A 24824-nucleotide genomic window follows, 5' to 3' on the forward strand; every position below is an offset into this window, starting at 1 on the left:
ATGGTGCACTGGGTGTTATACGCAACTAATGAATCATCGAACTTTACATCAAAAACCAGGGATGTACTGTATGGTGACTAACATAATATAATAAAAATAAAATAAATAAAATTTAAAAAGTGCTAGTTAGTTATGATAACTATCTCAATTAATTATGAGCAGACCGCAGTTTACTGCATTTTATTCTATCATCACCTTTTAAAAGAATCTGTGTTAAAACTTCAAAGCCACGAAGAAGCTGAGTGATGTAGTCCAATCACTCCCTTTGTGAACTTGCACACTATTGCTCAGGGAACGCAAAGTGATTTAAACACATTCTTCTGGGTAAGAGTAGGGAAAATGAGGCACCACCCAGGAGGTGAAATGACATTTGCCAGCAACACAATCCTCGACCACTTCATGGGCTGATGGCTGAGGCCCTGGCTGGGGAGGAAGAAGTGTGTGTACAAACTAGGGAAGGCTAAATATTTTCTTGTAGTAACCAGAGCCAGCAATGTTCATCATCTATTATCCACTACTTTTCTGATAACAGACATAATCTTTGTGGAAAGACAAACAAAAAAATTGTAAGCAAACAAACAAACAACCACACAAACTCTGAGTGCTGATTCAAAAGAGAGGTCTGACTGATGCACACTTGAGTTACCTTCACAGGATCTAAACCAATCTGAGCACTCAGACACTGGACCCACTGGAGCCAGAGACCTGATGATGCCCACCCCTGCCGACCTTCAGGACGTTGATTGGACTCTGCCACCTTAAGATGACTTTTTGCCCAACTTCAACCTGTATCCCCCCCCCCCAGCAAACCCTTTCATAAATATGGATGCACCCTTAGCTTAAAGTTTCCCCAATTTTGTTGTTCCAGGAGACACTGCTGTGGGAAAGATCCCTGATGTTCTTCTTACTCATTCCTGTCAGAGAGCAACACCGGAAAAGTCAGCGGGGAAGAGCTATCCTGGGGTCAGAAAAAAATCTAACACTGACCTGGGGAGTATCCTTTCAAAGGAACCCAAATTTAACTGGATTAGTCTTCAGAGGAATTTATGCCCAGGGCATTGTTGAAAACAAAAGATGCATCAGACTGCTGTGGGTACACCCAAGCGGCACCTTCCTAAAAGAAACTGGAGGGGGGAGGTTTGTAGGGGAGGAGTGGGATGTTTTTGTGTTATGGTGGCTGAGGAGTGAACTTCAGAGAAATGCTGTAGGCACTTGCTAAGCAAATAAATATGAAATAATTATCACAAGCCTGGGGAGGGCAGGGGTGTGGGTCACTACCCAGAGTTCCTATACTACCTAAAAAGTCCAGTTTCTGGAAAAAAATTTGAGTCAACAAGGAAACAGGAAAGTATGACTCATGTATTGGAAAAAACTAGGGAACAGTAAACAAGAAAATGCTCAGATGTGAGATTTAAAAGATAAATATTTCAAAGCATTCATCATAAACATGTTAAAACGGGTGCCTGGGTGGCTCAGTCCATTGAGCCTTCCACTTGGTTTTGGCTCAGGATGTCATCTCAGGGTCATGAGATTCAGTCTCATGTCTGGCTCCACACTGAACATGGAGACTGCTTGGGATTCTGTCTCTCTCTCTCCCCCTCTGCCCCTTCCCCTGGCTTGAGCACAAAAAAAAAAAAAAAAAAAAGAAAGAAAATGTTAAAATAACAAAAGGAAATTATGATTAAAGACAGAGGGTGCAATGACAATCTCACATCAAATAGAGAATATCTATAAAGTCAGAATTATAAAAAATGAACCAAGTGGACATACTGCAGTTAAAAAATGAAAACAGTAAAAGGAGAAATGGAACAAGGGGCTCGGCAGATGTGATGTGGCCAAAAAATGAATCAGTTAAAAGTAGTTCTTCAGACTGAAAAAACATGACTTCAGTCAATAATGTGAATCTACACCGAAAAACAAAGTGCTTCAGTAAAGGTAATTATGTAATTACAAAGACAATATAAGTGCATATTTCTTCTACTATTTTCCTCTTTATGGATTTAAAGAGCAATTGTATAAAAGAATCTGTATATGATATACCAAAGGTCCCCCATATGGGGCTACGGAAATGACTACAGATGGTAACTTGATACATGGGAGCAAATGAAGAAAATCAAAAATGATCAACAAGAAGACTGATAAAATCAATAAACATACACTTTCTCTCCTTTCTATTTCTGGCTTCTCAGAAACACGTAAAACTATATAAAATAATAACTATGTATTGTTAGTTGTACAACATTTACAAATAGAGCATGTATAATATTAATACCACAAAAAGCAGGAAAAGGGAATATATATATACATAAGAGTAACATTTCTATATCTCACTGGAATTAAGTTAGTATAAATGTCAAGGTGATTGTGATAGGCTAAGATATATGTGGTAAGTCTCAGAACAATCAATAAGGGAATAACTCAAATAAATAGTGAAAAATCATTAAAGAAATTAAAATGTTGCATTAAAAATATGCATTTACTTCAAAAGAAATAATGAGAAATAGAGGAACATTCATGAAACAAGAAATAAAACAAGAGTGTACATCTAATTATATAAAAATAATGTTAAATGTGAAAGAATGATACTATCTAATTAAAAGGCAGACACTGTGAAACTAGATTGAAAAAGCAATATCAACTATTTGGTGTCTACATGAGTCACACATTACCTTAAACGATACAAATAAATTGAAAGCAATGAGATGAAAAATGATACACTATGCATACAGCAAACACAAGAAAGCAGAAGTGGCTATACAATTATCAGGCAAGATAGACTTTAAATGAAAAAAAAACTTTCCCTAGAAAAAACGAGGAACATTTTATTAAGATAAAAGGGACAATCCCTCAGTAAGACAGAACAATTATAAACACAGACAGACCTTATTACAAAGCACCAAAACGAAACAAAACCTGACAGAAATAAAAAAAGAAATAGACAACTTAACACTATTAGTTAGAGACATCAATACCATTCTTACCATAATAGAACAAACAGGCAGAAGAACAACAAAGAAATAGAAGACTTGAGTAATGTCATGAACCAAACAGAACTAACAGGTATCTACAGAACTCTTCACCCAACAGCAGCAGAATATACTTTCTTCTCAAGTGCTCATAGCACATTCTCAAAGATGTTGCATATTCTAAGCTACTAATCTCAATAAACTTAAAAGGACTGAAACACAAAGTATTTTCTCTGACTACAATGGAATAAAATTAGAATAACAAAAAGAAATATGAGAAATTCATGGCTGAAACTAAGAGTTGGATGTTTAACCCACTGTGCCACCCAGGCACGCCAAATTCTGAAAACATTTAAAGAAATGTTAACAATTCTTAATTAAATCTTCCAAAATCAGAACATGAAGAAAAAGTTCCCAATTCATACTATGAGACCAGTATTACCCTGACAGCAAAACCACACAAAAAATTTATCACAAGAAAACTATGGACCAATCGCTTATGAATGCAAAAACTTTTAACAAAACACTAGCAAACTGAATCTTACAGCATACTGAAAGAATTATACATCATGACCAAGTGGGATTTATCCCAGAAATGCAAGGTTGGTTTAACATTTCAAAACCAATGAATGTAATACACTACAAAATAAAAACCACATAACTATCACAATGCAGGAAAAAGAAACACTTGACAAAATCCAACAATTTTCCATACGTACACACATAACCAACAAACTTGGGATAGGAAACTTCCTCAACCTAATGAAGAGCACCTACATAAAAACTGCAGGTAGCATCACATTTGCAAGCAAGGCAAGAATGTCTACTTTAACCATTCTGATTCAGCAAAATTTCGAAGTCCTAGTCACCACAATAAGAAAAACTAGGTATACAAATTGAAAAAAAGAAGAGATAAAACTACCCCTGTGTGTTTATGACATGACTGTTTCACAAAGAATTTACAAAATAAAAAGATTCTAGAACTGTTAAGTAACCTTAACAAGATGACAGGTTATAAGATTAAGACATAAATAATAAAGCATTGGTTATACAGTAACAATAAACATGTGGAATCCAAAATTTAAAACCTAATACCGTCCATAATTGTTTGAAAAAACAAAATAATATACTTAGGTATGTACTTAACATGTACATAAAAGAAATAATAATAGATTAAAAAATAAGAGATAAAAGAAATTAAAAAAGACCTAATTAAACAGAGATATACCATGTTCATGAATTGAAACACTCATTATAGTAGAGGTGACAATTCTCCCCCAAATGTATCTATAGAATAAATGTAATTCCCATGGAAATTCCAGCAGGACATTTTGTAGATATATTCAAGATTATTCTAAAATTCATATGGAAAGGGGAAGGCCTGAAAACCACAAAAACAATCTTCACAAAAAAGGATAGTAGGAGGAATCACTCTACGTGGTATTGAATGTTTCTATATAGTTATATTAACCAACAGTGTGGTACTGGCAGAGGAATAGACCTATTGATCAATGGAAGAAACTAGAGAACCCAGACATAGACCCCCACAAACATTCTCAACTGGTTTTTGACAAAGGTACAAAAACAATTCGTCAGAGAATGAATAGACTTTGCAAGAAATGAAGCTGGCACAACTATATATCCATATATAAAAAGTAAAACCTCATACCTTATACAAAAATTCATTGAAAATGTGTGCCATTAAAAGTGAAACTGTAAGACTTTAGAAAAAATAGGAAGATATCTTTCCCTATGGCTAGGCAAAGAATTCTTAGACTTGATATCAAAAGTATGTTTAATAACCAACTTTGATAAAACAGACCTCACGAAATAAAAAAAACTGAAAAACTTTGGCTCTGCAAAACTATTACAAATTACAAGACATTAAGGAGAAAAACAGAAGAAGACAAATACGTGGAAAGATAGTCCATGTGCATGGATTGTAAGAATTAATATAGCTAAAATGTTCATACTACCCCAATCTGATTCAATAAAATCCCTATCAGAATTCCAATAGCACTTTTTACAGAAAATAAAACAAACAATCCTAAAATTTGTAGGGAACCACAAAAGACTCCAAATAGCCAAAGGAATCTTGAGAAAGAACAAAGCTGGAGTCATCATGCTCCCTGATTTCAAACTCTATTAGAAGCCACAGTAATGAAAAAAGTATGGTACAGAGACAGATAAATGGAAGAGACTAGAGAGCCTAGAAATAAATCCACATATACACAGGCAATTGATTTACAAAAAAGGAGCAAAGAACATGCATTGATGGGAAGCATAGTCTCTTCAATCAATGGTACTGGGAAAACTGGACCACCCATAGAAAAGAATGAAACTGGATCACTATCTTACACCAAGCACATGAATTAACTCAAAGTAGATTAAAGAACTGAATGTAAGATCTGAAACCATAAAACTCCTAGAAGAAAATCTAGGTGACAAGCTCCTTGGCAACTTTTCTAGTCTGACACCAAGAATAAACCAACAAAAGCAAAAATAAACAAGTCGGACTACATGAAACTAAAAAGCTTCTGCACAGCAAAGGAAACAATCAACAAAATAAAAAAAGATAACTTACTAATAGAAGAAAACTTCTGCAAATCATATAACTGACATATCCAAAAATATATGAAGACCTGATACAACTCAACAGCAAAAAAACACAAACAATCCAATTAAAAATGGGCAGAAGATTTACATAAACATTTTTCCAAAGACACACAGATGGCCAACAGGTACATGAAAAAAATATTCAACATCATTATCAGGGAAATGCAAATCAAAACCACAATGATGTATCACCTCACACCTGTTAGAATGGCTAGTATCAAAGACAGAAAACAACGTGTGTTGGTGAGGATATGGAGAAAGGGAACCCTCATGTACTGTTTTTGGGAATGCAAACTGGTGCAGCCACAGTGGAAAACAGTATGGAGGTTCTTCAAGAAATTAAAATTGATCTAACCATATGATCCAGCAATTCCACTTCTGGATTTATCCCCACAAAAGCACTAATGCAAAAAGATATCTGCATCCCCATGTTCACTGCAGCACTACTTAAACATAAGCCAAGATAAGGAAACTGTGTCCACTGATGGTGGAATGGCTAAAGAAATCTTGGGATTTGAATGTGTGCGCATTTGTGTGTATAAATGTGGCAACACGGATGGACCTTGAAGGCATTATACCAAGTGAAATAAATCAGAGAAAGACAAATACTATATGATTTCTCTAATATGTATAATCTTTTTTTAAAAAAAAAGGAAAGAAAAGCTCATAGAACAGATTGGTGGTTGCCACAGGCAGGTAGTGAAGGGTAGAAAAAACAGATGAGGGGGTCAAAAGGTTAAAAAAACCTGAAAATTAAAAAAATATATTCTGGATCTCCTCCCTTCAGAAAAAAAAAAAAAGAAAAAGAATCTCCATAAGACACTGAAATGATACAGACCATAAGACAATATTTGCAAATAACATAACCTACAAAAGAATATATATAGAAATATGTGTTTTTTAAAAGAAACTCAAAACAGTAAATAGTAACATATCAAACAAACCAATTAGAAAATGGGCAAAAGATATCAACAGACATTTCACCAGAGGGTATACAGACGGCAAATATGCTCATAAATTATGTTTGATGTCCATAGACATTAGGTAAACACTTATGAAAACCACAATGATAATCACTTCACAAATGTTTAAAATAAAAGATAATGACAACACCAAATACAGGTGAGAATATAGTGAGGCTGCTGGTCAGCATGTAAACTGGCACAGCCACTGTGGCAAAGAATTTGGCAATTTCTTATAAAACTAATATGGAACTGTCACACGATCCACCCTATATGCACTTTGGGCATTTATCCCACAGATATAAAAACCTGTATCTACACAAAAAAACTATACACAAGGCTCACAGCAACTTTATATGTTATAGCCTCAAGCCTGAAACAATCTAGATGTTCTTCAGCGGGTGAGGGGTTAAACAGACTGTGGCACATCTGTACTGCAGAATACAGCTCAGAATAAAGGGAATGAATGATAAACACGCACAACAACGTAGATGGATTTCCAGAGAATTAAGCCAAATGAAAAAAGCCAATCCCGTAAAATTATATACTATGTTCCTGTTACTTATGTGATAATTTGGAAATGATGAAGTTATAGAATTGGAGAAGATGGTGGCTGTAAGTCATGATGAGGTGGTGAGAGGGAAATGGGCTGCATATAAAAGGACAACCCAGGGGCACCCGGGTGGCTCAGTCCATTAAGTGTCTGCCTTCAGCTCAGTCATGATCCCGAGGTCCTGGGATTGAGTCCTGCATTGGGCTCCCTGCTCAGCAGGGAGTCTGCTTCTCCCTCTTCCCCTGTCCCTCCACCCCAGCTTGTGCTCCCTCTCTCTCCTGCTCACTCTCTCTGTCTCTCAAATAAATAAATAAAATCTTAAAAAGAAAAAACCAAAAACAAGGACAACCCAAAGTATACTTCTGTTGCTGGTGTTGCTATGTATCTTAACTGTAGCAGTGGATACAGGAGACTACACTTGTGCTAAAACTTAAAGAATTAAATACACACAGCACACACAAAGGAGTACTATAAAACTGAAGGAATCTGACTAAGATCAGTGTACTATATAAACTTAGTATCTTGGCCTAATTATGTACTACATTTCACAAGATGTCACTATGAGGGTAAGCTGGGTAAAGCATACATGGGATCTCTGGACTGCATTTTTTAACTACGCATGAATCTACAATTATCTGGAAATAAAAAAGTTTAATTAAAAAAACACAGGCCATGGGTGGCTCAGTCAGTTAAGTGTCCAACTCTTGATTTTGGCTCAGGTCATGATCTCAGGATCATGAGGTCAGAGCCCCACGTCAGGCTCCACACTCAGCTCGGAGTCTGCTTGAGATTCTTTCTCTCTCTCTCTGCCCCTCCCTTCACTTGCCACAAATAAATAAATAAATAAACAAACAAACTCTTTTACTTAAAAAACAAAATAAAAAAACACAGGCCAACCAAATAAATATAGGAAACTTTTTATTTTCTAGGTATAAGGCACAAACTCAGAAAAAAATCAAACTGAAAAAAATCCCAACTCAAAAAATGCTGGTAAATCTCACTACAACAATATTTGAACCTTCTGGAGTATGAACAACATGATAATAATGGATAGGCAGAAGCTACTGCAATATGATAAAGGACTGGTATGCAGACTGGTAAGACCCTATAAATTACCGAGAAAAAGACAAACCATCCAAAATGAAAATGGCATCAAAATCGAAAAGGCAACGCAATCTACTAAGTACCAAAAATACTTTGAAATGCTCAAATTTACTAATTAAGGACAGGCATATTAAAGCAATGAGTCACCATACATCCATGATCTTGCCATATTTAAATCTGATAGTAATTCTGGGTGTTATGTTATTTTTGTTACTTTCTAAAATTTTAAACATTTCATATATAAAAATGTAATGTAATTATAAGTGAATTCAGTTATTCTAATTCAAGGAAACTTGCTCAGCACAAGCCACACGCAAACCAACAGAAAATATAATATCTTATAAAAGATGAAGTTTTCATATAGTATGTCAGGGATATAAACTGGTCCACTCTTTATAGGGAAACTGGCAAAATCGATCAAAAATAGCACTGTGAATATTCTGTAGAAGATTTTACCTTATAGAATTCTTCTTACAGAAATACTAACAATTTAATTTCCATAATACAAAAACACATGTGTATCTCGTGGTGAGCACAGCATAAAGTTTAAAGTTGTTGAATCACTATGTTGTACAGCTGAAACTAACGTTAACAATGTGTGTCAGCTATACCAAAAAAAATTAAATTAAATTAAAATACCATTTATATACCAAATATATATACTAAAGAGCTTACATTAAAAAAGATAAAAAGGGATGTGATTGGCTTTTGTGCCTATATAATATAAATTAACTTTAAGGTAAGAACACCAACTCCAGAATCAGAATTCCTAGATTCACATCTGAATTTGCCTGCATTCTCACAGCATGGCCCTGACCGAGTCACTTAACCCCTCTGTGCCTCAGTGTCTGCACACAGAACATAGCGGTATCTACTGCACGGTCTGTTGTGGGGATTAAATAAGTTGAATACAAATAAAGCACTTGAGACAATGCCTTGCAGAAGTGCTGTGTGCGTTTTATGGTTATTAGAATTACATGTAAAGACACAGATTAGCTATGCTCATCATTACTATAAACTAGCATTCATTTTAGGCACTGCTACAATTGTCAGCTTATGTGAATACACCCTCATCAGAGATCATATTCGGTATAGACATGACCTATGGAATAACAAGATGGAGAAAACTATGTAACAAAAGTGAAGCATGACTGATTCAGAAGTTTAAACAAATTCTTGCCTAAGAAAGTTAATATAATTTCTCATTAAAAAAATTATGTCTTTTTTTGGATATATGGGATAGTGCTTTTTCAGTGACCAAAAATTATCAGGAAACCACTAATAATTCTGCCATTTGTTCCGTAACTCAGCTGTGAGAAGGATGGTACATTAGTTTCCTATTGCTACTGCAACAAATCATCACAAATGTAGTGGCCTAAAATGGCATAAATATATCATCTTGCAGTTTTAGAAATCAGAAGTCCAAAGTGAATCTTACAAGGCTAGAATTAGGGTGCATTCCTTCTGAAAGCTCCAGGGGAAGCTCCGTGTCTGCCATCTTCAGCTTCTAGAGGCCTCCTGCACTCCCTGGCATGTGGCCCCTACTCCATCCTCAAAGAAGACCACTGAGACCTCTCCTTCTACCATGACGTGTCCTTTATCTGCCACTGACCCTCGCATCTCCTCTTATAAAGACCCTGTGATTACACTGGGCCTACTCAGCTTCCTCAGGATAATCTCCTCTTGTTGAGATCCTTAGCTTATTGCTATGTGCAGAGAGAGTCCCTTCTACCATCGTGAGATAGCACATTGACAAGTGCTGGAGATCACACACGTGCATAGGGGAGGGCCACTACCCGCTCTGCCACACGTGGGCCTCCCTGGTGAGAGGGAACTTACAAGCCACCTTTGCTCAGGCTGTTCTCCTGGCCACTCCATTATCTGCCCAGCTCTCCCAAGCTCAAACTCCCAGAGATCAAACTGCTTTTAGAAAAGGATTTTACAGTGACATTTCATGCTCCTGTCTGGGGGGAGGGCAGTGTGCCATCAAGCGTGAACTCAGAATTTAAAAGCTGTACAGGCTATAATATTATAATAATTTGAAAACATGATTTACTTAACCCCCATTTTCATTCATCAGCTTAAACTTATGTGTTCCTGTCAACTTTCCCCTGAAAAACCAAGATCCGGCTTCACCACTAACATTTTACAGAGTAATTTGTAAAACACAGGCAAGCAGGAATTTTTCTTTAAAGACTAAAAATGACAAAGTGCCTTTAAGACAAACCTAAAGATACTTAAATATTTGAAAACATGAAGAAATGTTAAAATACAACTAAATGTACTTCTTACCATATATAACATATTTTAGTTGAAGATTTTTAACAATTTCTTCCACAGTCGGTTTATACTCCAGGAAACATGTGTACACTCCACTCATGCTCTCCTCAAAGTTCTGGAATATAAGGCTTCCTGTGGATGTTACTTGTGCAGTGCTGTTCTCTAATAAAGGAATAAGATACAGTCTTTAGCTGCTTAAATGACATGACGCTGAGATAAAATGACAAAATATTTTCTGAACAGAGCAAAACCATCAAAATTTACCTACAGAATCACTGAAAGGAGCTGGGGGCATAACTAGTCATTGTGTCTGGTGTTTGTTGACAGCAGGTGCCAGGATGACCTTCTAAGTGTCTGATTTTTACTAACCAGGTTCACCGTGTGGCTGCCTAAGCAGTAAGAGACTAGCAATTACATGTACTTAATGCACTCCTGATCTCCTTGCATTGATGTGGGCACTATCAGATATTCATATATGAATGAAAACAGTAGATATCTGCATACACCATAAAGTAATTATGTATATGTGTATTTTATGGATAAGTTCGGCCTCCTGTAAGCTTACAAACTACAAACTACAGGTGAAAGGGAGGAATACACCCAGAACAAAGGCTAACCCAAGATTATTACTAACAAATACGTACTTCTAGTCATTACACATGATAGCAGGCAAAGGCTGGGTTACAACCTTAAGGGCTGCTCAAGAAAGAAAACAGAAGATCGAATCACCCAAGCACAGAGCTGCAGCGTTGAGAGTTAGGACTGGATGTAAGAGCCCCTTTGACTTCCACGTGCTTCATTACTTCGGCATCACAATGGGAGAAAGCTATGCTGTGTAATGGGAAAAGAGTGTGATGTAGAGGCTTCGGACGTGGGTTTTAGATCTGCCCTTCTTTCTCATGAACTGTGTAACCCTTGGGTAATCCCTTAATCTTTCTGAAGTTCAGTTCCTTCAATTATGAAACAAAGAATCATAATACATGACAGTATACCTCACAGGATTGTTTTCCCGTGACAAATAACAACTGTTAAAGTACTTGAAAAAGCTACAAATCCTTAGGTAATTCAAATTGTCATTTTGAAAGTTCATAACCAGTTTTGCATTTGAAAATCATTATATTAAAACTCACCCAATAATTTAATATGCCATTCATTAGAATGAAAAGTATTATCCTAGCAAATGCTTATCCTTTCTACTTTAAGTAAATAACTTATTATAAATTTCAAGTTGAGATTCAGAATAAATTTATTTCTTCAAAATAAGACAAAAGATTAATGTTCTTAGTGAGGAAATTTTCATTATTAATTTGCTCAATAAAAATGTGCTGGGTGTGTAGTACATGCAAAGCTCTACTTCAGATATTGAAGGAGAAATGGATAGATGGATATTTCTCCCTCAAGGATTTTACATAGAGTATTATGCCTTAAAAATTCTCATTTCCATATCCTGGAGGAAGCTGAAAAAAGGATTATAAATTGGGACTATGTTTGTACTGCAATCCCTATTTCTTCATGAATATGTTTTGATGACAGATTACATATTTATCATAACATGTTTCTTTTCTAAAACAGATTAACAAGTTTTCAAGTGTTTGCTCTATATTTCAGCAGAGACAAATACTTGATAGTAAATATAATAAAAGGTGCCCATATAAGTCAGTCAAAGAAAAGAAATTCCATATGACTTCACTCATATGTGGAATTTAAGAAACAAATGAGCATAAGAAAAAGGAGGGGGGAGAGAGAGAATGACAGAGAGGAAGGGAGAGAAAGAGGCAAACCAAGAAAGAGACTCTCAACTCTAGAGAACAAATTGATGGAACAGAGGTAGGTGGGGGGCTGGATGAAATGGGTGAGGGATTAAGGAGTGCACTTGCAATGAGCACTGGGTGTTGTATGGAAGTGTTGAATCACTAAATTGTACACCCGAAACTAATACTACATAGTATGTTAACTAACTGGAATTTAAATAAAAACTTTAAAAAAATAAAGAAGAGTTAATACCTGTTCTTCTCAAACTATAAAGAAAAAAAAGTGCCCAAGATTTTAAATATCATGTTGTCAATGAGGGTATGCATTCTTGGCAATCATTTGTAATGAAATTTTCCCAATCCAGAAGTATCATTAATACATATTTGAATGCCTACTACAATGTTAAATATTAGGACAGCCAGAAAAACAAGTAGCATATGGTCCATAAGAAAACACCCTCTCACCTTAATTTTTAAAAATTAAAAGTGGTACACTTGAAAAGATACCCAGAGGATTTCATAGCCAACAGAAAAAGCTACTCTATAACACCACTCAAAAAATGACTTTTAAGTAACTAAATCTGAATGGGAATTTCATGATGCCAAGGGACATTACTGTAACAACTCACACAATAGCATACAGTCAATGAATAATTGAATTAGGCAGTACTTCTTTCTCTACAACTTAGCTTGATCATCTAAAATTCAGAGTTGGACTAGACTGCCAGAAGTCCATGTCTTAGAGCTCTAAAATTACATGGCAAAATCTAAGCACAATTTCATTACAACTTATTATTTTTAAAAATAGGTTTATACTTTTGGTTTCTTCTCAGATATGGAAACTGACTATGAGAACGTCAATCCCACTATCACAGTAAGGAAAAGGACAAACTGTCAATTTACAACTCTTCTTGAACCTATCAAAAGATTACAGTGGGAAGGCAACCAACAAACCTGAAACCTGGGGATAGACAGTGACCTATAAATAGAACAAGGATCCAAGCATTTAAGAAGACTCAGCTAAAAGTCTGCAGTGAATTGCTAAAAGCCAAGTGTCAACCAGTATGAACATGTGAAGCTTCGGAGGACTATAGATATTCGAGTGGGGGTTTTATACCCTGTTATAGTCTCTACCTTCAGCAACAACTGAATGATCAAATGGAAGGTGAGGGGAATCCTGAGCAAGACTCCCATTGGGTTATGGCTAGAGGAAGAGCCCAGAAACCCTGCCAAAAGTCTGCCCACACCCATTTCCCCCACTTCCTGGTAAGGAACAATGCTTTCATCTACAGAGAGAGAAGGAACAAAAATATTCACCTGGGGCACTGTGGAAACTCGGTACCACTAGAGAAAGAAACAGGAAGGAAAAAAAAGAGCCTCATCCTTGAGGAAAAGTCAGCAAGAAGTAGTAGGCCAACTAGTACAAAAGCCAAGGAAAGATTAGACATTAGGGAAAAATAACTTCTCATGAACCAGCGGACACCTAAAACATTTTAAAAGTTATCTGAAGCTTTCAATAACCACCATAACAATCAATATTAAAACCAGACAAATTCTTGACTAGATTAACACAAACTCGTAATACTAAAGACATAACACTATTTTAAAAAATATTTATTTGAGGGAGAGAGAGAGAGTGAGAGAGAATACACGAGCAGGGGCAGAGGGAGAGGGAGAAGCAGACTCCCCTACTGAGCAGGGAGCCTGATGTGGGGCTCGATCCCAGGACCCTGGGATCATGACCCTGAGCCAAAGGTAGACACTTAACCAACTGAGCCACCCAGGCGCCCTGACATAACACTATTTTTTAAAAGGTGTTGATCTCAAAACATGAAAATACTTACCTACTGTCTTATTCAAGATGTCCCATTAACAAAAAATTAGAAGGCATGTGGAAAAGAAAGAAATGACACATTTCCAAAATACCAAGCAATATATAGAGGCAGACTCTTAAATGACACAGATATCAAAAATATTAGACAGTTAATTTAGAATAACAATGACAAATGTACCAAAAAATTTAATGGAAAACATAGATAATATGCAAGACTAGATAGGAGATTTCAGCAGAGACTGACACTTTAAGAAATAATTAAACGAAAATGCTAGAATTAATAGCAAAACAAAGTGAACAACAACACCCCCCCGAAAAAAAAACCCCATAATAACACGGATGAAGTACTCCCTCCATGGGCTTGTAAAAAGCTTGACACAACTAAGGAAAGAATTGATGAACTTGAAGACAGGTCAAAAGAAACAACCAACCTGAATCACAAAGAGAAAAAATAAAACACTGCCACCACCACCAAGAAGAAAGAATCCAAGAGTTGTGGAACAATATCAAACAGTGTTACATCTGTGTGACTAAAATCTCAGGAGAGGATGGATAGCATGAGACAGAATAAATATTTGAAGATAAAATGGCTAAGAATTTTCAAAATTAATGGCAAATACCAAATGAAATGTCCAAGAAGCTTAGAGGATACTAAGCAGAATAAATATAAAAAACAAAAAAGAGGTATATAATATTCAAATCACTGAAAATGAAAGGCAAAGAAAAAATCTTGAAGTCCGTTAGAAAAAATGGCACAATGTCCACAGAGGGACTGGCATAAGATTACAGCAGACTTCTCATTAGAAACCATGCAAGGAAAAAGAATACAGAAGGGCATCTTTAGAATGTTGAAAGAAAAAAACTGTCAATCCAGAATTCACAACCAGCACAAGATAAGCAAACTTAACCCAAATCTTACAGAAGAAAGAAAATAATAAAAAACAAAAACAGAGACCAATGAAATTGAAAACAAAAAATAACAGAGAAAAATATTTCAGACCTAGAGCTGGTCCTTTGAAAAGACTGGTAAAATTGTTAAACATGTATCCAGAGAGACCAAAATGAAAGGGAAAAGATAAAGCCAATATCAATGTGGAATGGGGCACATTATGCAGATCCTGAATATACTAAAGGAAGTCTCACAAACTACTTCATGCACACAAATTCAGCAAGTTGAAAGAAGACTCTAAACTGGACAAATTCTTTAAAAGATACAAAATACAAAAACTCACAAAATGGTGAGAAGGGAAAATCCTATTCCTACCTCCTTTAGATTACACCTGTGAACTCTGAAGCCAGACTTCGAAGGCACATGACTTCAGGTAAGTACCTCCTTCTCTCAGTGCCTCTGTTTTTTCACATATGAAATGGAGGAAATGATTGTACATACTGAAAAGGGCTGTCCAAAAAATTAAATAACTAGTATGTGTATGTGTGTTTAGGTACAAATACATAAAGAAAAGCTAGGGAATAATACTGTAAAAGGTCAGGGCACTGTTTACCTCACAGGGGTTTGGGGAAAGAATTTTAAGCAATTTTTAAATCTTTGGGGAAAGATTTTTTTTTTTTTAAAGATTTTATTTATTTGACAGAGATAGAGACAGCCAGCGAGAGAGGGAACACAAGCAGGGGGAGTGGGAGAGGAAGAAGCAGGCTCATAGCAGAGGAGCCTGATGTGGGGCTCGATCCCATAACGCCGGGATCACGCCCTGAGCCGAAGGCAGACGCTTAACCACTGTGCCACCCAGGCGCCCCTAGATTTTTACCCTAGTAGTTACAGGGTAAAATTCAAGAGATGTGCATATATGTGTTTATATATGTTCAGAAAAGTGGGAAAGTCCACACACCAGAACCAGTTAATTCATCAGAATGGAAGGAGGGCTGGAGTAAGAGATACAGATATTTGTGCGAAAAATGTACTACGTTTGTAAATAAAAAATATTAAAAGAGGGGTGCCTGGGTGGCTCAGCTGGTTGAGCATCTGACTCTTGGTTTCGGCTCAGGTCATGACCTCAGGGTCATGGTATTGAGCTCTGTGCCGGGCTACATGCTGAGCATAGAGCCTGCTTGGGATTCTCTCTCTCCTCCCTCTGCCCCTCCCCTGCTCCTATGCTCACTCCTGCTGTATGAGAAAGAAAGAAAGAAAGAAAGAAAGAAAGAAAGAAAGAAAGAAAGAAAGAAAGAAAGGGAGGGAAATGGGGGGGAGTGTGGGCTGAGAGAGAGAGAAGATGGAGAGAGGGAAGGAGAGAGACCAAATCTAAGATTGGTCCCCTATATTTTACAACCCATCTAAACAATCTGAATATTTCTCCTGAGGAGAACGTGCAAGTAATTACATAACTACATGATTTCTTTTGTTCAATTCTAGGGAAACTAACTTTGGAATATTCATAAAAAGATAACTAAGTACAGCGCATTTAATCTAGAGTCCAAAGAGATTTTCTACTTCTTAAGCTTTACGAAAATTAGACAACATTTCCAGTTCTTTCTGAAATCATAATGATAGTACAACAAATGAGCTTTAAAACTGGTAGACAGTGAATTATGATGCGATCATGTACTGCAACCTAAAATACCATCATGATGCCAGATTACCAGAATTTCCTGAGAATAGTTTTTATAAATAAACACTATTGATATGATTTTATTATAACTACATTGCTGAACACCCACTGTCCATTATGAAAGTGAGTAAAATAAATTATTGCCCCTAGTTGAAGGACTCAAAATTCAATCATATACTATACTTTGCAAGATAAACTACAAGACTGGCATGGCATCTTAGAGAAGAAAACGTTTCAGATTTCAATCTCCATATCAAAGGAGTAACATTTGTTACAATAAAACAATTCAGTACTTAAAAGCTTCTGTTTTTGAACTTACAGAGTTTTAACACCAAATGTAAAATATATTTAACATACATGTTTGCATGACATTATGTGCATTATAGAGCACTAAAAATAAAATCCGATTACATTTTCCGTACTGGATGTTTTTATAGCTGGTCCATTTCCTGGATTTATATTAAGTGCACAATCTCTTAGGATTTCTGTTACTGATCTCTGCTAATTCCCTCCTCCTGCATTACTACAGTCAGGCAAAGATATTAGGTATGATCTTTGCATTTCCCACAAAGCCTAGGGCAATGGCAACTACCAAGCAGTCACTCACTAATTAAGAGCTGAGTAATACATTATGAATGACCACCTCACCCGAAGAGAGGAGCACCTCTTTAAACTTTCAGCTACTTTGGAATCAGCATAAATATTATACAAATATATAGCTGAGATCATTCAAGTATATAAAAATGTGAATTAACATATTACAAAATAAATATTTCCAACGAACGTTTCCTCAGAAAGTGTTGGTATGAAATATTGCTTTCCCCCAACAACATAACAAAATAAACCTGTAGGTTTTTGTCCACAGGCACTCTCTCGAAATACCAATAGGATAGAAAGAAAGAAAGAAAGAAAGAAAGAAAGAAAGAAAGAAAGAAAGAAAGAAAGAAAGAAGAAAGAAAGAAAGAAAGAAAGAAAGAAAGAAAGAAAGAAAGAAAGAAGAGGAAGGAAGGAAGGAAGGAAGGAAGGAAGGAAGGAAGGAAGGAAGGAAGGAAATGTGAATAGAGCGATAAAGAAAACTTCCTCAGAAAGGATGCAAAAATAATTAGGTGTTTCATTGAACAGATCTTTAGGATGAAAATTCATTAAGCTGGATATTTATTGAGGCTGAAAACAAGAACAGCTAAGCTATATATTTTTTAAACTACAATGCAAAAACAAATCAGCTTTTAGCAAATGAAAAATTAGAATAAAAGTAAGATATGCATTTCAAAACAACAAAAGAAGTTGAATAGAGAAAATGTTGATCACATCAGTCATACCAATAGTAATCTCTATGTGGAAAAAGTATTTTCGTGAGAATAAGATCTTGTTTTCTCAAAATTTGTTGAAAACTATAAGGCTACCATTCAGATGGGTTTTAAGTCTACCTTCTCTGGATGAGTACCTGAGTACTAAGTTCCTCTTTTGTAAGCACAGCACCAATAATATATTAATACACAATCACCATCAAACCATGCAGCATATCTAAAAGCATGTTTTTAAATACTAAAATACTCAATGTTAAATTTAGTCTTTTTTTCCCTTAATGAATAATAATATTTAATTCAAGTATCATCCACATTGGTATGGATTTTAGTCAGAAAGAAATATAAGACCAAAAAACGTAAAACTCTAACTACTAATAAAATCCCAAGTTGTCCTAATGTGGCACTGTAGAAAAACAAACAAAATCATATTTGTAAATCTGTAGTTCAAAGGGCTCATTAGTATTTTTAACAAAAACCAGAATAATATCTGCTTCTTCATATGCACTTGACTAAGAAAAGTCTGACTGAGGTTACCAAAATAACTTTATGAACTTTAAAAAAAAGTCACATTTTTGTGGAATATAGCTGCCTAGAGAATGCTACACACACACTGTGAAACTCTCACTACAAAGGGAAATCACAGGGAAAAAAAAAAGAAAACTTGAGAAAACGGATACATATATAAGAGATACAAATATTCTCTTTGTTCTGCATATATTTCAGACATATTAATGTAATTATGATAATTGTACAAAAAGCCTACCTGAAATAATTTTTCCTCTTGGCCCATGCCATTGGAATGACGGATCTATCATTTCCGAATTTCGCAGTCGTGGCGTTACACATAACACGTGTGGACTCTTTTGATGAAGCATAACATATACTTTCACTGAAAATACAATATTAAAATGTTCCAATAATATTTTATATTCTTTCATGCTCTATATTGCCTCACATTTTTGTAGTTCGGGCTGCAAGTTTTCATAACTTTGGGTTATTGCAATTACTTGCTAATAACTAAATTTCTTCATATTCCATTAATAACCCTCAAAAATATTTGGGGGTGTGTGTGTCTCTCAATCTGAAAATAATGCATTGATCTTTTATGAAGAGTTCACCTTACTAACTTATTTTATTCTCAGAATATTATTTTAATTACAAAGAATTAAGACAATTATAAATTATTAAGACTTTATCTTAGTTTTGCAAAGATACCAAACCTGAAAGGAATCAATAAAATTGTTTAGATTAGAGGAATAATAGATTATTCACAATGATGTGACACAAAGTACTGAACTTAAAAATTATGTGATTAAAAAGTCAATAAATACATGCTATGATTTTAATTACTAAGCATTTTTCCCACTTTGCTTTATTTTTTTAAAGATTTGTTTATTTATTTGAAAGAGCGAGCATGAGTGGGGGGGGGGGCAGGGGAGGAACAGAGAGCCCCTGATGGGGCTAAATACCAGAGTCCTGGGATCATGACCCGAGCCAACGACAGATGCTTAATAGACTGAGCCACCCAGGTGTCCCTCCTACTTTGCTTCAAAATTTAAAGAATACTGGTCATTAAACAAGCAAAAATAGTATTCTTTAGGAGATATAAAAGGAATACAGTAAAGATTCAATTATCTTGAATTTACTCATAAGTAGGCTTTTAGAAAAGGTTCCAGTAACTCCTCAATAATTGCATGCTGACCCCTCACTGATTCACCAAATGCAGAGATTTTTGTGATCCAGGAAAATAAAAAGTGTACTTAAGAATCAAAATATTTCTTAAAGAGACTGTCTCTCAAATTTCACCATACAGCATGCTGTTTACTGAATGTAGCTTTTAGATAGGTACTCTTTCATAGGCCAAGAACGTTCCCCTGTATTCTTGTTATTTGTTTTTATCATTAACTGGTGTTGAATTTTAACACTTTTTTTCTTATACTGAATGAGGTAATCATTTTTTTTCTTGAATATTTTAATGTAATGTTTGATAATACTATTGCTTTCCTAGAATTGCTTTCCTGAAATAATTCTAAAAGACCATGCTCTTTTATTTAAATATTGCTAGATTTAGGGGGTGCCTGGGTGGCTCAGTCGGTTAAGTCATTTTGGCTCAGGTCATGATCTCAAGAGTCATGAGATCAAGCCCCACATGGGGCTTCCACTCAGTGGGGAGTCTGCTTGAGATTCTCTCCCTCTGCCCTTCCCCCCTCTAATGTACTCTCTCTCCCTCTGCCTCTCAAATAAATAAATAAATCTTTAAAAAAAAAAACAAATAAATAAATACAGTTAGATTCAACTTGCAAATATTATTCTTGGGATACTTATACCTGTATTCAGAAATACAACTGTGTATAATTTTTACACTATCTTTTGTCCTTTTCCAATTTCAGTATCAAAGTTATTTAGAATTTAATATTACTAAGGAAGGTATCTAAAGTTGTAATAGCCACATAAAATGAACTGGGCAGAATTTCTTCTGTAAATTTTCTCTGAAAGACTATGGAAAGTATCTTTTGTCCTTGGAAAACTGTTTAGCCTGGTACTTTTTTTTTTTTTTTTTTGGCAATGGGAAAAGTTGGAAAACAAATTTTTCATTACCAATCAGGAGAACGTAATTATTAGTCTAACAAGTAACTTAATCAAGTCAGTTTTAAAAATTTATATTTTACTAGAGTTGTTCATTTAAAGTTTGTTGGCATAAAATTATTCAAAATATTAAGTTATAATTTATAAAGTTCAGTATACCTTTATTTACTCAGAACATTTTTTGTACTTCTGTTATTCATGAAACATTTGTCAAAAGGTCATCTACTAACTGTTCCAAAGACGGCTTTTGGTTCCCTTAAACCTATTGTTCTTCTCTGGTCTCTTTCATTAATTCCTCCTTTTCTTTCTTTCCTCCTCGCCTCAGTTAATTTCTGCTTCTTTTTTCTAACTTCTTGGGTATGCTTGTCACTCCTCAGCATGACTTACTGGCGCTTCTGGGCTTGATCTTTTACATCTCTCATTACACCTCTTCTCACACCATTCGCCCTCAGCATGCCAAACTACTCAGACCACCCTACAGCAGCAGCGCACTGAACCACTCCTCTGTGGTTTTACTCAGGGAGGTATCTAAATGCCTCCTCATCTGTGGAAACTCAACACAGGTATATCCTTCCTGCTTTGCCCTTCCTCTAGCCTCCACTAACCTCTGTACATATTTAAATCAAAGAAAATATAACAGAACCCAGAAGTTTCCTAATACAAGATCAACATACAGAAGTAAATAATGCCCCTGTACACCAATAATAATGCATTAAACCATGTAATAAAAAAGAAGATAACATTTAGACAACAATAAACAGAAGTTAATCGATAATCAAACAAGGCCGCTGTGGGGAATATGCTCAGATTTCAGCAAAAGATACACAGTTAGACCATAATGCCATAATCATGGGGGTGTACACTATAATTTTAAAGATGCCAGTTCATCCTCATTTTGATGTATACAATTAATATAGGTAAAAGTAAACTCCCGGAACAGTCTTTTTTTTTTTTTTTTTTTTTTTTTTTTTGGTAGTTCATGTTTATTTTCTTCTTGAAGCATACTTGATAATGTCACATCAGTTTCGGGTGCACAACATAATGATTCAACCAGTCTCTACACTATGCTGTGCTCATCACAAGCATTGCTATCATCCATCACCATACAATGCTTTTACAATACCACTGACTATATTCCCTGTGTTGTGCCTTTCAACCCCATGACTCATTCACCCCATAACTGGAAGCCCGTATCTACTACTCCCCTTCACCCATTTTGCTCATTCCCCCCACGCTCCTCCCCTCTGGCACCCATCAGTTTGTTCTCTGTATTCATTATGGGCCTATTTTATAATTTAGGCTTAAAGTTGTAGTTTTCAAACAAAAGCTGTGATATCAGTGAAAATGTCAGAGTAAGGAACTCTAAAAATTATCTTCCTCATAAAGGTAATGCAAAAACTGGCAGAAATTGTCAGGATCAACATTTTCAGAACTCTGGAAATTAATCAAAGACTTGCAGCAACCTGTGAAAAACTTACTCAAGAGAAACAACTGATTCTTAGCATGATGGGCTGAGTTATGTCTCTCCCCAAATGTATATGTTTGAGCCCTAATCCCCGTACCTCAGAATGTGAACGTATTTGGACACAGAGTCTTTACAAAAGTAATCAGCTTAAGATGAGTCATTAATGTGAGCCCAAATCTAATGACCCGTGTCCTACGAAAGGGGAAAATCTGGACACATACAAATACAGAGGGTACGTGATGTGAAGAGGCATAGGATGAAGATGGCCACTCACAAGCCAAGGAAGAAGAATTGGAATAGACCCTTCCCTCACTGCCCTCAGGCAGAATCAACCCTGCCTCCATGATTGAACTTCTGGCCTCCAGAACTGGGAGACAATAAGTTTTGTTGTTAACCTACCCAGTCTATGGTAATTTGTTACAAGGGCCTGGTGGGCTCCTAACATTGCAAGTTTCCCCATTCCCATCTCCCCCCGCCTCCCCGCCCTGGTCTGCCTTAGCTCTGATAACCAACATGCCAATCACTGTAAGAACCAGCAGCCTGGCAGCCACTAGAGGGACAGACAGGGTTGAAGGGACTTCAATGCCTCCTTCCCAGAGAACTGTCATTATTTGACTTCTCTGGCAGTTTCCAGGAAGATACCACTCACAAGGCTGTCTTCACTTGATCTCACTCAGAGCACAATCACTGTACAAAACCTTTTCCCAAAGAGTATTTTTGAAAAATAACTAGGGGCTTTCATTTAACTTTGTAAATGCCTGATGCAGCGGGTTAACAGCTGGGGTAAACAGGCTAACCAAAACACTTAAGAGGAAAAGCTGGGAATGACAACTCCATAGGAGCTTTGCAAAGTTCTAACATATTCCTGGAAAATAGAAGGCCACATGCATGCACAGGGCAGGGCATATGCCCAAGACTGAGCATGCTTAGTCAAGACTGAGAACTTAAGTTCTTACCTCTGGCTGAAACTGATGCTCTACACAGCAGACAGTGAAGGAAAAAGTAGAGGTACCAACTGCCTAGCTAAATGTTTAGAGTGTACCACAACAACCACACAAAGACCCTCAGCAAAGACTAGGAGACTAACTAGTTCGAGGTGTCAATAAAACCTCCATCCAAAAATCACCCTAGGCTAACTGAGCAGAGACTTCAGTGGCTACATATGACAAACGACATATAAATTAAAGAATTAGTTCAGAAAAATCATTAAATGGACCAACAATAACAACAGACACTAATAAAATTCATACCTGATTTCCAAAGTTGCTACATTAAATTACTTTAAAAGTCCAGTTTTCAACCAAAAATATGAAACACACAAAAAACCAAGGAACTATTGTCATAAGTAGGGAAAAAAAAACAATAGAAATTGTCTCTGAGGAAGCCCAAATTTTGTACTTACTGAACAAATATTTTATTTTATTTTATTTTTTTAAAGATTTTATTTATTTATTCGACAGAGATAGAGACAGCCAGCGAGAGAGGGAACACAAGCAGGGGGAGTGGGAGAGGAAGAAGCAGGCTCCTAGCGGAGGAGCCTGATGTGGGGCTTGATCCCACAACGCCGGGATCACATCCCACAACGCTGGGATCACGCCCTGAGCCGAAAGCAGACACTTAACCGCTGTGCCACCCAGGCGCCCCTGAACAAATATTTTAAATCAGTTACTTTTTTAATTTGAATTCAATTAGCCAACATATAGTAAGTATATCATTAGTCTCAGATGCAGCATTCAATAATTTATCAGTTGCATATAACACCCAATGCTCGTCACACCATGTGCCCTTCTTAATGCCTATCACCCAATTATCCCATTCCTCCACCCACCTCCCCTCCAGCAACTCTGTTTGTTTCTTAGAGTTAAGAGTCTCTCATGGTTTCTCCCTGATGACTTCCTCTTCAGTTTTCCCCCCCTTATTCTATGATTCTCTGTGCTGTTTCTTATGTTCCACATATGAGCGGAAACCATATAATTGTCTTTCTCTGACTGGCATATTTCACTTAATATAATCCCCTCCAGTTCTATCCATGTCAATGCAAATGTTGGGTATTCATCCGTTCTGATGGCTGAGTAATATCCCATTGTACATATAAACCACATCTTCTTTATCCATTCATCTGTTCAGGGACATCTCGGATCCTTCCACAGTTTGGCTATCATGGACATTGCTGCTATGAACATTGGGGTTCATGTGCTCCTTCTTTTCACTACATCTGTATCTTAGGGGTAAATACCCAGTAGTGCAATTGCTGGGTCATAGAGTAGCTCTATCTGTACCAGCTTGCATTCCCACCAACAGTGTAAGAGGGTTCTCCTGTCTCCACATCCTCGTCAACATTTGTTGTTTCTTGTCTTGTTAATTTTAGCCATTCTTACTGGTGTGAGGTGGTATCTCATTGTGGTTTTGATTTGTATTTCCCTGATGCCAAGTGATGTGGAGCATTTTTTCACTTGTCTGGTGGCCATTTGTATGTCTTTGGAGAAATGTCTGTTCATGTCTTCTGCGCATTTCTTGACTGGATTATTTGATTTTGGGGTGTTGAGTTTGATAAGTTCTTTATAGATACCACCAACATTTTTCACAGAGCTGGAACAAATAATCCTAAAATTTGTATGGAACCAGAAAAGACCCCAAATAGCCAGACGAATGTTGAAAAGGAAAACTAAATCAGTTATTTTAAGTATGATCAAAGAACATTATGTCTAAAGTACTAAAAAATAAGTGTAAAAATGATTTCTCTCGAAAGAATATCATTTAAGAGATAGACATTATTAAAAAAAAAAAGAACCCAAAAAAAATTCTGCATTAAAAAGTACAATAACTGAATTGAAAA

The 24824-nt window shown here is 36.1% G+C and overlaps 1 protein-coding gene across 2 annotated transcripts in view; it reads right to left on the bottom strand.

The window, feature by feature from the left end:
• Window positions 1-24824, bottom strand: part of LOC103674665 (zona pellucida binding protein) — a 121449-nt gene that overhangs the window by 90317 nt on the left and 6308 nt on the right. For both annotated transcript variants that reach the window (XM_040644496.1, XM_040644497.1), the window contains exons 3-4: window positions 18701-18826; window positions 10494-10643 (exon numbers count right to left, since the gene is read on the bottom strand). In XM_040644496.1, coding sequence (XP_040500430.1) covers window positions 10494-10643; window positions 18701-18826 — 276 coding nt within the window. The remainder of the gene's footprint in view (window positions 1-10493; window positions 10644-18700; window positions 18827-24824) is intronic.

This window comes from Ursus maritimus, unplaced genomic scaffold (genome assembly GCF_017311325.1).
Source record: "Ursus maritimus isolate PB19 unplaced genomic scaffold, ASM1731132v1 scaffold_3, whole genome shotgun sequence".
Classification (NCBI taxonomy): domain Eukaryota; kingdom Metazoa; phylum Chordata; class Mammalia; order Carnivora; family Ursidae; genus Ursus; species Ursus maritimus.